This window comes from Heloderma suspectum, chromosome 4 (genome assembly GCF_057233095.1).
Source record: "Heloderma suspectum isolate Gila_16-S chromosome 4, 16-S_ref, whole genome shotgun sequence".
In the NCBI taxonomy this organism is placed as follows: domain Eukaryota; kingdom Metazoa; phylum Chordata; class Lepidosauria; order Squamata; family Helodermatidae; genus Heloderma; species Heloderma suspectum.
In genome coordinates, this window is record NC_139461.1 from 95,739,311 (window position 1) to 95,753,507 (window position 14,197).

General features: G+C 41.8%; 1 protein-coding gene across 3 annotated transcripts in view; it reads right to left on the reverse strand.

Moving 5' to 3' along the window:
- Positions 1-3,822: 3,822 nt before the first annotated feature.
- FBXO15 (F-box protein 15) overlaps positions 3,823-14,197 on the reverse strand; it is a 28,463-nt gene continuing 18,088 nt past the window's right edge. For all 3 annotated transcript variants that reach the window (XM_084849973.1, XM_084849974.1, XM_084849972.1), the window contains 4 exons: positions 11,414-11,493; positions 9,378-9,523; positions 7,745-7,869; positions 3,823-5,692 (listed from right to left, as the gene is read on the reverse strand). In XM_084849973.1, the coding sequence (XP_084706099.1) occupies positions 5,423-5,692; positions 7,745-7,869; positions 9,378-9,523; positions 11,414-11,493 (621 nt within the window). In that variant the 3' untranslated portion in view covers positions 3,823-5,422. The remainder of the gene's footprint in view (positions 5,693-7,744; positions 7,870-9,377; positions 9,524-11,413; positions 11,494-14,197) is intronic.

Below are 14,197 nucleotides of genomic sequence, written 5' to 3' on the forward strand. Positions count from 1 at the left end.
CATTTCCCTCCTGCCAATAAATTGAAGGAAGAAAATGCATCAAGACACAGGAACAAATTCTGGCTGGTCCATCAAGTATTCTGCAAAGAAAAAGCTATTGATACTTAATTTCAATGCCTTCTTGAATTCAAATGTCCTCATCCCCTACTGAAACTAACCGAAGTACACATAACTGTGCATATTTTCCCACTTGCTCCATCGTCCTTACATCACCATTTTGTTTCTTCCTCTATCAAAATGTATATTGTAAGCTTATGGGGGCAAGGGACTGTCTTTTACTTATAGTGCTCTGTAAAATTCCAAACTAACTGATGGTACTAGATTATAAATGAAAAAGCAGGTAGCAAGACCAAAACAAATAGCACACACAGATAGCAAAGGCTAAACTTGAGGAGATGCATCGTTTTCCTGCCCTCATCCATAAACCTTCTGCAATTCCCTGTCACGTTGCCCCTGTCGTTGTGGCCGATGCTTCTATGGAAAGTAATGTAGAGGTGTGCTGAATAAGCAGACCTGCCCTTCTCTAAAAGTCCATCTGAAAGCAGCTATAATGTATAATCCGATCATTTGAAGTAGCATTTTTAGTTTCTGACTGAACACTGAAATCACAGGAATCACACTCCAGAAACAAAGATTATAACTTCACATAAAAAACAGAGTCTTTATTAAATATATATCATTCATTGGTATTCAATCACAGATTCTTACTTATACTGCAAGTATTCCTATCTAAACACATCTTTCAAAGCTTGAGTTTCCCAGTATACATTTGTTATTTCATTCGTCTCCATCACCGGCTAAGCATATGCACACACACTCTATTTAGCTCAGTTTGTTTACAAGAGTCTCGTGTTCTAATCAAACTAATCAAACCATGGTTTGCACTAACCAGTTTGTTAGTGCAAACTAACTATGGTGAACTATGTTTTGCCCAGGGGTAGGCAGCTTGTGGCCCCACCCTCCAGATGTTGTTGGACTACAACTCCCATCAGACCTAGCCAGAATAGCCACAGGTGACAGAATGATGGGAGCTACAGTCCAACAACATCTGGAAGGTCATATGTTTCCTATCCCTGGTTTAGGCAAACCATGTTTTAGAACATCATATCTACTCATCATTTCCTTCACAAGGTGCAGTGGCCTCAGGAGCTGGTTTGTCTACTTCATCACATGAAGCTCTGCTTTGTTAAACCACTTCCAACCATGGTTTCCTAATCTGGTTTGCCAGCTGATCACAATCCATGGTTTGACAGTTTAGACATCACACCTATCTATACTTGGGTTTTGTTAAGCAAGTTTTGGAGTGATGAGACACTGAGACACTAGCTCTGTTGACTAGGTGCGCCCTGTGCAGAAAGCATCCTGTCCCCATTCTGCTCCTCCTTCTAGGTATTTGAGTACAGAGAAATTCCCAGAGTGGTTCAGTGAAAGAGAAAATGCGATACATTTTACCTATCACAATACAGCTAATGGAAATACCCTTCTCACACCATTAGTTGAATTTTAACAAATGAGAAGTACCAACGTGTTAGACTCTAAATTACTGATTTGCTGACAAAACTATTCCACCTATTCAACTGTAAGGCAGTTTTATTGGAGATTAATATGTATGGAACAATGTTTGGCATTTAAAATGTTTTTTTCATATTTTTTGCCTCTAAATCATTCTACAAAAGCAGCATTTAACGACCTGCAACACATTATAATTTAAACTTTTCCTATTAGAAAAACATTTCATGACTTGTGAATAGACTAGAGTAGAATGGATTGATTTAAACCAAGGTGATTTAAATCAATGATTCAAATCAGCAAGGAAAAAAGGCCAATTTAAATCATTGATTTAAATCCTGTTTTGATTTAGTATCAAGTAGTATTGATACTACTTCATATATTTCTTAAACAGTGGCACAAATCATTTCTCTAAAGCATGTTAATTACAACTAGTTATTATTTATACCATTTCATTCTTACAACCATGCCTTGTATTTCTGTCACACTATGTATGATATGCATGATTTCTTTATACCTCTAGAGGAAACGTCTTCAAAATGCTCCCATACAGAGCAGCACCCATGACAGTTTGTAAAGTCAGTTATGGGAATAGGAACCTGTACCCTCAACAATTTTGTCTTTCTAGTATTGCTGCTTCCTACTTCACTCTGTCTTGGCCCACCCTACCCTCATAAAAGCAAAGCAGCAAACAAAAATGAAACGTTCATGACTACATCAGTAGAAGTTCAGTTACTGGGCAGGCTAGACCCAGTAAATATTCATATTTGAGATATGATCAAATGGGTTCAACATTTACATAGTAAACCCTCCTTTAACTCAATGGCCATGTTTGCATGGATCCTGGAGAATCCTGGCTTATTGTGAATGAGCTGTATGCTGGGGCACACAGCCCTTTTGCTCCCACCTTGCTCCTCCCCACAGCATAACTGCTAAACAAACCAGGAACTAGGGATCTTCACTTGTTGCTTTCAAACAAACCAAGATTACCAGTTCACGTTTATTTGGTGGTTGTGCTAGCGAGGAGGATGAAATCAAGAACAAGCCGTGTCCTGTCCTAGCTCCGCATACAGCTCCCAGGGAAGAACAAGTTGCAGCAGTGGTACTACCTGGAAAAATTGGATCATGTCTGGCACAAGATCTCGTCCAGTAAGGCAAGGTCAAGTTAGGCAACGCAGGTGCCCAATAGATAAGGTAATGTAGGTCAAGAATGTTAGGACCCCAGACAGATCACTGTCTGAAACACACCTATGAAGAGCCGTTTTCTCAGCAACATGCAGATGCCTTCCAAAACCTTATGAAGGCTGGCGAGTCTGTTCCTGCTGTTAATCCCGCCCCCTCTGAAAAGCTGTCTACTTCTTAAAAGACCACTGCCCAGTTCTGCAGCCACTGGCAGCAAGGACTGCATCGGGGGGGGGGGGGGCTCCAAGTCCATGGTGTCTGATAAAGCCATATCCTCTGGCCTGGAAGATCTCAGAGTAGCAGATGAGTTTACTGGATGAAGCCTCCTCCCCCTCCAAGTCTTCCTCTGAGCCAGAGGGTGGGGATCAAGGCCAGAGAATATGGCAAACTCAGGCAGTGTAAAGCTTGGGACAGCCCTGGTGAGGCTAAGGGCAGGGACTGTCAGATTGTTGATTGTTTTATGCCACTCTAGGAGTCTTTTGACTGAAGAGTGATATAAATACTTTAAATAATAAAATATAATTTCCTTCAAAGCCCCCTCTGGCCCCTTTCCTCAGAGGAGGGAGACCATCCCTTCCCTCCCCAACCTCAAATTTCTCCATCTCCCCATCACCTTAATTCCGTCCCACCTTCTTCCCCCTCCCCACAGGCAGGTGTACACACACACACTGTCCAGTTACTGGTGCCAATGCCAGACAGTTCTTCTGAGGCAGAAGAAATGGCAGTCACTATGGCCAGAAGGTGTTGTAGCAGCAGCAGCCTCCAGTGTTTCTCCTTTATCTCTGTCTCAGTCCGTCTGTCCTTTTCAGCTCCCTTCTTCCCATTCTTTGTTTTCCTTCCCTCAGTCTTGTCTGGCTGTGTGTTTCCTCTCTTTCCCTTCCTTCCCTCCAATTTGCATGATACAGCCTTGCTCTTTACCCAGCTCCTGTTCCCTTGTTTGCCTATGCACTGTGCATGCAGGGAGCTGCTACTGGGAGTGGACCTATCCAAAAGGCTGCGAGGAAAGCAGGGTGGGCAGGGCAGGCATGCCAGGCAGTGCTGTGCAGGCTGCAGTGCTGAGGCCCACAGAAAGTGAGCTGAAGACCACTGGTGATCCCTAGCCTACTGTTCAAGAAACACCGGCGAACACCTGAATATGGCAAATTTATTGTTTTTAGAATGGACATTTTGTGTTAATCCTTACACAGTGGGTGGGATCTAGATTCAGTCATACTTTGATTTCAGTAGGTCTACTCAAAGTATGACTACATCAGGATTCAGCCCATTGTATACAAAAGAGCTCTAACTGCATGGAAAGTTTGATTATTCATGAACAGTGCCTCAAATAACTGCCAGAGGTTGATGAGCAAAATATTTCAACACCAAATAACTATGATGATGATTATATTTTGGTGAAGCAATGAGAGAATCCTACTCAAAGACAAATCCTGTATTTCTAAAATAATTTCATAGCAAAACTTCATTTTAATATACACTTATTTTTTGAAGCAAACAAAGCTCATTACACTCACAATATTAAGCATGTAACAAACACAAGCATGTAACAAACACAAAATATAACTACTGTTTCATGCCCCTGTTCCTGGTAAATTTCACTTTAGAAAAACAGTATGCTTCTTCAACACAGAACTATAGCTTTTCTGGTATTCTCTTTATGTAGTTAGGTTATCTTTAAACTGTTTAAATTACCTGCACAATGCCTAAATACCACTAAGACCTAGCTGCTAGTTGGTTCTAAAAAAAACCTAGACTTCCAGTCCTCTTTCCTCTACTCCCCTCTTCTATACCCTGCCACATCTACTCCGAAGGGTTCGCCAACTCACTGGAGCAGATATGGGGACTGAACCAGGGACCTGCAGGGAGGAGAGGTTATCCGTTTTCCCCAGAAATATTCACTCCGCTGGTAGACACAGTTGGATACAACCCAATGGGCAATATCCAATAGGGCACAGCACCCCCACTGATTCTGTTGCACCCTTGCCGATTCTGTTCTGCAAGCAAGACCCACCATTTGTGCAATGGAGATTTAGTGCTTCTGGGAGCAACTAGAAACAAGTGGAAATGCTAGTTTCTGGAGGGGAAAGTCAGCAGAGCTTGCATAAGGGAGCTCCACTGACCTGTCCCAATCCAGAAACAAATGTTTCTGTTCATTTGGGGTCTTCCTATAGGAAGCGTTTAATCTCCACCACTGTGCAATGGAATCAGTGGGAAGGGACCACTTACGCAAGCCCTGTTGGATACTGCCCTATATTAGCTTGCCCTCAAAATTTCATCAAAATTTATTAAACAGTATGGCTCTAGTATTGCCATTAAGGAGTTGGCATCAGCCATTTTTGGTTTTAGGATCAATGCTAAAGTGACTTGCATAGATACTGACAGGTTTGGATTCAAATTTGGTTGTCAAAGAATAACAAACATTCAAGCAATAGTGTTAGACTATTCCCCTCCAATAATCTCAAAATTTGGAAAACCTTCCTGGCTAATAAGGATATTGCTCCTGTTTTACTACTGAATTTCTGTAGTAACATACACAGACCAAAGACAGAAAATAATTTATTTTACATTTTTACAGTACCAAAATAAAAAGCTTTCCCCAGCCCCACAAATAAACTCTTTTCCTTTTAGTTCACAGAAGAATTTTTGTACAAGTTTTTGTACATATTTTTAGTGACAGATAAAAATACAAAAGAATTGTCTTTAAAACAAACCAATATTATTCAAGAAACTAAATTCAGTAATTTGTGCCAAACCAACTATTAACTTTTTGGGTGCTTAAATAAAGGACCAGATTGACTATATAGTATTCATTTGTTTCTTCCATCCACACCAGTTCCATATATACTTTCCCAGTTGAATCCACATGATTCAGATAATAGCTGGGTCCCAAATACTGATATAGGCTGGATGGTTTTGCAGACAGTATCATGTTAACCAGAGCACTAACACACCAAAATGGCTTTTGTGAATCATCCAGAAGGGTTACATCCAGAAAGAAGCAGTTCTACAACACACAACAGAAGGGGAGAAGAAAAAAGGGAAAGAGAAAGAAAAATCAGTTTCTATAGTGTGTTCTTTGGACAATTACCACAATGGTTATAATCTACAAAAGCCTTTCAAGTTGCCTTTAGGAGCTCATATAGAATAATCAAAGATTTTCATGCCTTATCAATAGTTCCAATATAAAGTGGGGCCTCCCTTGATTATACAACAGAGAAGGTAAAAATTTGAGTCTTATATTTTTACAAGAACAAAAGACGACATTCTGACAAAGCAATATTTTAAAAAACCACCACAACAACAAGGTGTAGCTATGGTGGTCATGTCATTTTCCCCTTGTGTTTGTCTATATAGCTATTACCAAAACAGCACAGAAGATATTTACATCTTCCATCTAAATGGTATTTAGGGATGTTGGAGAATTTCGCCACGGATTCCAGGGAGGCTGAATGCCAGCGCATTCGGCCCCCCCAGAATCCATGGCGGAACAAAGCCACCCGCCCCACCACTCCACAAAATGGGCCTGCAACGGACCCTACCTTTGTCGGCCATTCCGGTGCTCCTCGAATGGCGGCCACGTCTGTGACCGCCATTCACCTCCTTTCGAATGGCCGTGATAGGCTACGTAACCATTTACGTAGCCTATCACGGCTAACAGAGGGACGCCATTTGCGTCCCTGCGGAGGCCGTGATCGACTACGTAAATATATACGTAGCCTATCATGGCAACAGGCAGGAACGCAAATGGTGGCAGCCATAGCCGCCGCCATTTGCGTTCCTGCCTATTGCTGTGATAGGCGACATATAAATTTACGTAGCCTATCACGGCAAAAGACAGGGATGCAAATGGCAGCGGCTACGTTGGCCACCATTTGTGTCCCTGCGCAGCCCAGCGGCCGGATGTCCAGCTGCAGGCAGCCCCAGCCAGCAGCTCAGCGGAGTCGCCACAGAGCAGAGCTGGCCGGGGAGAATTTCGGGGGGGAGGAATGGAGCGCCTCCCCCCCACCGCAAATTACCCCGGACGAAACGTTGAGTCAATTTCATACATCCCTAATGGTATTCTAAATCAAGGGCAGTAAACTCAACAGGGTCAAATTCCCCATCTAGCAGATGTTCAGAGGACACAAAAAGTTTTCACCAAAACCAGAAACAAACTCTACCAGTGTTATTGAAGACAGTGGCAGGACTTCTGATTGGTTTCTGAAAATATCCCTCATTATTCAGTCCTGATGCCATCCATCTATCTATATCCAAGTTCAAGATGCTAGCAAATTCCTTGACCCACTTTCCCCTCTCAGGCCTCAGCACCCACTATTGCTGCAAACTCCACATCACCCAAGCCTGGGACATTGGACTGATTATCCCCAACAAAGTTCTCCATGCAGAACAGCTCTATGCCACTGCCCATCCTGGCACCCTAAACATACTATCCAAGCCTCCTTTTCTAATGGCCACCACCACACATGCCACATCTTCCCTCTTTGGTGTGAGCTGCAACTTCCACACCCCACTGTGCTCTACAGTGTATAGTGCTCTACTGCCCTTTTCTCTCCACTTTCCTTGATATACATCTGACAACACTGAACACCTGTTGCAGGGAACTTCCTCTGCCTCTCAAGACAGGCTAACCAGAGCTTAAACAGCAAAATATATGTTCAGCTGGGTGGCAGGGGTGCACACACAAAATTCTCATGTGCAGAAACTCTATCAAAACCTAAGAACATACATTTCCAGGAAAATCATAAAAATATTAAATATTTCCATATATATGAAGAAAACTACATGTGTTACTCTGCAAGCATCTTACATTTGTCAGATAAAACAAAGTTCCATTAGAATTAAAAGGCATGGAACTTTGATGACTCATATAACAAATTCAAAATGCTAGTAAATATTAGGACTATTTTAAATGAGAATGCACTCATTTAAAGGCTTTTATTTTTAATATTGTTAATGTACTGAATGGTACATTTTACATGGTTAGAATAATTTACTTTTAAAATATTTTATAAGAAACATCAACTTTTTTCAACCAAACAGATTTATTGCAATTTACCTGAACACTGCCTTCAAATGCATCTACTCTCCATGACAACCCAACGTTCCCAACAAGAGGTAGATGTTGGGCATTATTTTTGTAACTTATCACTGAAAGCCTCAAGTATCCATTTCTAATGTAATCTGTAACAATCAATAAGACATAAAATCACATCACATCAGAGACAATAAAGTCAACAATCTTTTGAACATTCCTCTTTCTCTTCTTTAAATAAGATGCCATCAATGAATCTAACTGGATACAGGAATGATCCATCGGTCTGTATTCTCAATGCGACATGGAATAAACAATTCTTAGGGCATTGTGGCTGCTAAACTGATTCATATCAAAGGATAATACGCCATCTTGGTCATTTGCTATCCCTTTCCTAACAATCTTTACGCTACTGGCCTTTTTGACAGCCACAGCTCATTGAGATAGAGCTCCTAGGTAGTACATTCCACAAGAAACTCCACTAATCACTCCTCTTCACTCCAAAAACTGACCATTATATCTACTTCTGTTTCTGTTAATTAACCTTACTAGTTAATTAACTGATGGTCAAAAAGGCATTCTTTTTATGCTATGGCTACTTAAAAATTTAGGAGCTTTTGATGATGGATCTTGTCAAAAGCCTTCAAAAGTCAAGCCACATGATAATGGGTCAATGCATCTTTATTAAAAAATATTTTAATATAAATATCAGTATTAATTCTGCAATTTTAAAAATACATTAACCTATAATCTTACCTTTTAAACTGTTACCCACTTTGAAATTATGTGAACAAGTGGGACCTACAACAAATTGTTGCAGAGGGGACTGCTCCTGTTCAGTGTTACAACCAGCCATGCCTTTTTTCAGGATGCTCCATTCCCCTTCTCACCCTGTTTCCCAACCCCAACAGTCAGCCAGCATGCCATGGCCACTGAGCATGCTCAGTCCTCATTGGGATGTTTTGGGGTTTCCACTCCTTACGGTTTTGCTTAAGACTTTTCTGTACTTCTGCAAACCCTGGGATTTCCCAGGCCTGCCAATATCTCCCTCTTATGTGTGCATGGTGCCATTTTGGCTACGTAAGGATCCACACTGAGAAATGAATTTCCTATTAGCATATGATAATGCTGTTGTTCACTGTGTCCCCTGACTACTCCCATTTCATTCAATCTAGCCCCATTTCACTGGTCACCATTTTCTCATACCTGTGCAACTTCAAGTTGAACAGAGCAATATTTTGCCTGAAGAGGGATGATGTGAAGAGAGAACCCAATCTCTAAAATAATGCTGTCATGTCAGACATGTGCAGCTGATTTACTGTGCAGCTGATCTCTACACCCTGATTACTTATTGGGAGTTTTGCCTGGTCTTGAAGAAGGTGCTCTTGACCATTATAGATAAACACTTTAAAAATTTGTTTAATTTATGCATAGATCAAATAGGTTTGAAGAGAAGGTCAAATATTCTTTGGAGAAATTATTTTCTAGAACTACTGAAATGCAGAATCTACCCATGAAAATGACATCTTTTATTTACTACTTTTGTACAGTATTAAGATTTGTATTAATTATGATTCATGTTTAGTCATCTAGAAATGAAAGATTAAAAATAGACCTGGAACAATCATTGTAAGTAGATATGCAATCCAAGTACTACCTTTTTTACAAAACAAACTACGAAATGTGCTGCACATGTAAGTATTTCCTCTGCTGTGTATGTCAATGTGCAGCTGATATCCATGCATGCCATATTCTGGGTCAATATCATCCAACATAGCCTTATGTGGGGCCGCTGCATGCCTCCTGAAATAAGAATTGGAAAAAGACCCGGATATACAAAAGTTTGTTGCGCAAATAAAATGCTATTAAGAACTTCAGGGGATTTGGGGAGAGACAGGATTTTCAGTTCTATTTTTCCAAGCTGCTTTCAATGCTCCAAACTTTCAGCTCAAACTGTGTTGTCATCCAAGTGGCTTTTAGAAATGAGTATGTTTCAACCACCTTGGTTTAATTATTAGATATGAAAGAAATTCACAGGCGATTTTCAGTCACATTTGAATGAGATAGTGAAATCACAGTTAGATTTGTAAACCTTTATCCCTTGAGAAAGCTACCATCAAAACACATCAGATATAAAGATGCAATCTTTTCCTACAGGGTGTTGTCTTGTTTTTTCTTTGATAAGTGTTACAGTTGTTTGATAATTCTTTCTAGTAAATTCTAAATTGTAGTAACTATCTCAGGCAACAGGGCGAGAAAATTCTCCATCCAAGGGGGAAAATGCTTCTAGAAAATGGGAGAGCTGTGTATTAAAAAAACTCAACTCTAATTTTGCAGTTACATTTAAAGGTTTCAGACAAAGGTTTACTAATGCTTCATTAATGATTAACAGAGTAATCCTGAGTGGGTCTGGTGGGGAATTATGACAAGGATCTATCACTTCATTCCCAACCCTGCTAGCTTGCGCTGACCATGCCAACCCGGGATAGGAGTGCTTGTGCTCTTCAGCCTGGACAAACTGTGTATTTACAATGGGTTGTGTCCCTTAGCTTCCACTAGTGCAAGCTTCTATTACTCACAGAAACACTTTTCATCCTGACATGTGTCAAATTCAATACCTTGATTACAATCCACAAGCCATTCCACAAGCCATTATGACTTCATTGGGTGATGTGTTGCACTAGTTGTGCTAGTTGTTCCGCTAACAGTGGTGTAAGCTCTAGGGGAATACCACCACATCTTATATGATTTCCATTACTGCAGAGGTAGACAACCTTCTGTGGGGTGAAGTGCCACATTGGAAGCTGCAGAACCCTCTGGGGGCATTGGTGGGCAGAGCTAACAGCGGGTGGAACAAGGACACCCACACCCACCCCACACCCACACTTGCCTGCAGGGACTGCTCGAGGGTGCAAGGTTAAAGCCTTCCCTCCCCCCTCCCCCCAGTGATCCCTGCAGGCAAGATCACTAGCGAGGGGGGAGGGGGGGCGCAGAACCTTTATCCATGCCCACCCACAGCAGTTCCAATACAGGAAAGATCATTGCTTCAATTGGGAAACAGCTATCTGGGTAGCTGGGCAGCATGAAATGTACACAAGTCCACGGGCCACATGGAGAGAGACCAAGCGCTACAGGTTGCCCACCTGTGTGCTAGCATACAAACCAATTCCCCACTCACACATCCCACTGACAGCAATGGGAGAGGAAATTAGCTATGCCAACTCCAGGGCTGGTGTAGCTGACAGGCCCAGACTGTGCCCATGTAGCAGAACAGAGTGACTTTGGATATAGTAGATCCAAAGCCAGCACCTTCCCATTCACAGAAAGCCCTGTTTTGGAGCTTTCTGCCTGCTACCACGAACAGTAGCTTTCCACCTGCCCAGACACAGAATGGCCTCCACCATGTTGAACGTCCCCACCACCCCACATTACCAGCAGTGCTCCTCTCTAACAGCAAACGCTGATGGAGAGGCACCAACAGGCCAGCCCGAGACCCTCCAGCCATCAACGTGAGGGAATCAGGATGGTGCCCAAAGTAATATAAGCAAAGGCATTGTAACATGGTGCCCAACATCATTCACACTCGTTTAAAAGGAACCACAATTCTTAGTTCTCCTGAAACATAGCTTCCCTTTTTTTTAAGTTCCAAGGTAGGAGCTACATTGAGAATTCAAGACTAAAATCAGGACTTACATTGTCGCAGAACCAAGGGTGCTTCTTTCAATGAGCTGATGGTAATGAAGACTTGCCATGACAAAAGCAATGTCACTTTTCTAAAAAATTCATTATAAAGAACATATTTTTAAGCACAAAGTATTTAATCCAAGTACTGAGTAACCAAATCCATTTGAGCCCACAGAAAGGCTCAAATAGATTTCTGCTCCAGGCTTACAACAATGCATCACTGACATTTTGATATACTATTTTTATAAGTTAAAAGCAAGCAGACTACAATTCATGAACAATAGTGCCCCCAAAACAAACAAACGTTGGCATTTTCACAGTAGTAGTGCCACAGATTGATAAAAGAAATCTATGAAGGAGAAACGAGTATCAATTTTATGTCATTAACTAGTGTCCTTAGAAAGGAAAATTAGAATTAAAAACAAAATACTATTTATTTGTGTTAAATAAGTTGGAAACCCACTGTCCAAAACCCACTGTCTTAAAATTATACAAAATAAATGAAATCCTAGTTAACCAAGCCCCTTCATGGATTACTGCTGTGTTGTGGCGAAGGGGCTTGCATAACTCAGTGAAGCCATAAGCTATGCCGTGCACGGTCACCCAAGACGGACAGGTCATGGCGGAGAGTTCTGACAAAATGTGGTCCACTGGAGAAGGAAATGGCAACCTACTCCAGTATTCTTGCCAAGAAAACCCCATGGAACGTATCACAAGGCTAAAAGATATGACGCCGGAAGATGAGCCCCTCAGGTCGGAAGGTGTCCAATATACTACTGGGGAAGAGCAGAGGGTATTTCCAAGTAGCGCCAGAAAGAGTGATGCGGCTGGGCCAAAGCCGAAAGGACACTCAGCTGTGGATGTGTCTGGTGGTGAAAAGAAAATCCAATGCTGTAAAGAACAATATTGTTTAGGAACCTGGAATGTAAGATCAATGAATCAAGGTAAGCTGGAGGTGGTCAAACATGAGATGGCAAGACTGAACATCGACATCTTGGGAATCAGCGAACTAAAATGGACAAGCATGGGCGAATTTTATTCAGGTGACCATCATATCTACTACTGTGGGCAAGAATCCCTTAGAAGAAATGGGGTAGCACTCATAGTCAACAAAAGGGTGGGAAAAGCAGTACTGGGGTACAATCTTAAAAACGATAGAATGATCTCAGTACGAATCCAAGGCAAACAATTCAACATCACAGTAATTCAAGTCTATGCCCCAACCACTGATGCCGAAGAAGCTGAGGTTGATCGGTTCTATGAAGACCTACAACACCTTCTAGAACTAACACCAAAAAAAGATGTCCTCTTCATCATAGGGGATTGGAATGCTAAAGTAGGAAGTCAAGAAATCACCGGGATAACAGGCAGGCATGGCCTTGGTGTACAAAATGAAGCAGGACAAAGGCTAATAGAGTTTTGCCAAGAGAACACGCTGATCATAGCAAACACTCTTTTCCAACAGCACAAGAGGCGACTCTACACATGGACATCACCAGATGGTCAATATCGAAATCAGATTGATTATGTCCTTTGCAGCCAAAGATGAAGAAGCTACATACAGTCAGTAAAAACAAGACCTGAAGCTGACTGTGGCTCAGATCATGAGCTTCTTGTTGCAAAATTTTGGCTTAAATTGAAGAACGTAGGGAAAACCACTAAACCGTTCAAGTATGACCTAAATCATATCCCTTATGAATATACAGTGGAGGTGAGGAATAGATTTCAGGGATTAGACCTGATAGACAGAGTGCCTGAGGAACTATGGACGGAGGTCCGTAACATTGTTCAGGAGGCAGCAACTCAATCCATCCCCAAGAAAAAGAAATGCAAGAAAGCCAAGTGGCTGTCTGATGAGGCTTTACAAGTAGCTGAGGAAAGAAGGGAAGCGAAAAGCAAGGGAGAAAGGGGAAGATATATCCAACTGAATGCAGAGTTCCAGAGAATAGCAAGGAGAGACAAGAAGGCCTTCTTAAATGAACAATGCAAAGAAATTGAGGAAAACAACAGAATGGGAAAGACTAGAGATCTCTTCAAGAAAATCGGAGATCTCAAGGGAACGTTTTGTGCAGAGACGGGCATGATAAAGGACAAAAAAGGCAGGGACCTAACAGAAGCAGATGAGATTAAGAAGAGGTGGAAAGAATACACAGAAGAACTATAAACGAAAGATCTTTATGTCCCTGACAGCCATGATAGTGCGGTCACTGAACTTGAGCCAGACATCCTAGAGGGTGAAGTCAAGTGGGCCTTAGGAAGCATGACTAACAACAAAGCTAGCGGAGATGACAGTATTCCAGCTGAGCTATTTAAGATCCTAAAAGACGATGCTGTTAAAGTGCTGCACTCAATATGCCAACGAATTTGGAACACTCAACAGTGGCCACAAGACTGGAAAAGGTCAGTTTACATTCCAATTCCAAAGAAGGGCAATGCCAAAGAGTGTACAAACTACCGTACAATTGCACTCATTTCACATGCCAGCAAGGTGATGCTCAAAATCCTACAAGCTAGGCTTCAGCAGTATGCGAACCGAGAACTAGCGGAAGTACAAGCTGGGTTTCGAAGACGCAAAGGAACTAGAGATCAAATCGCCAACATTCGCTGGATCATGGAGAAAGCGAGAGAAGTCCAGAAAAACGTCTATTTCTGCTTCATTGACTACACTAAAGCCTTTGATTGTGTGGATCACAACAAACTCTGGCAAATTCTGAAAGAGATGGGGGTACCAGACCACCTTACCTGTCTCCTGAGAAACCTGTACGAGGGTCAAGAAGCAACAGTAAGAACCAG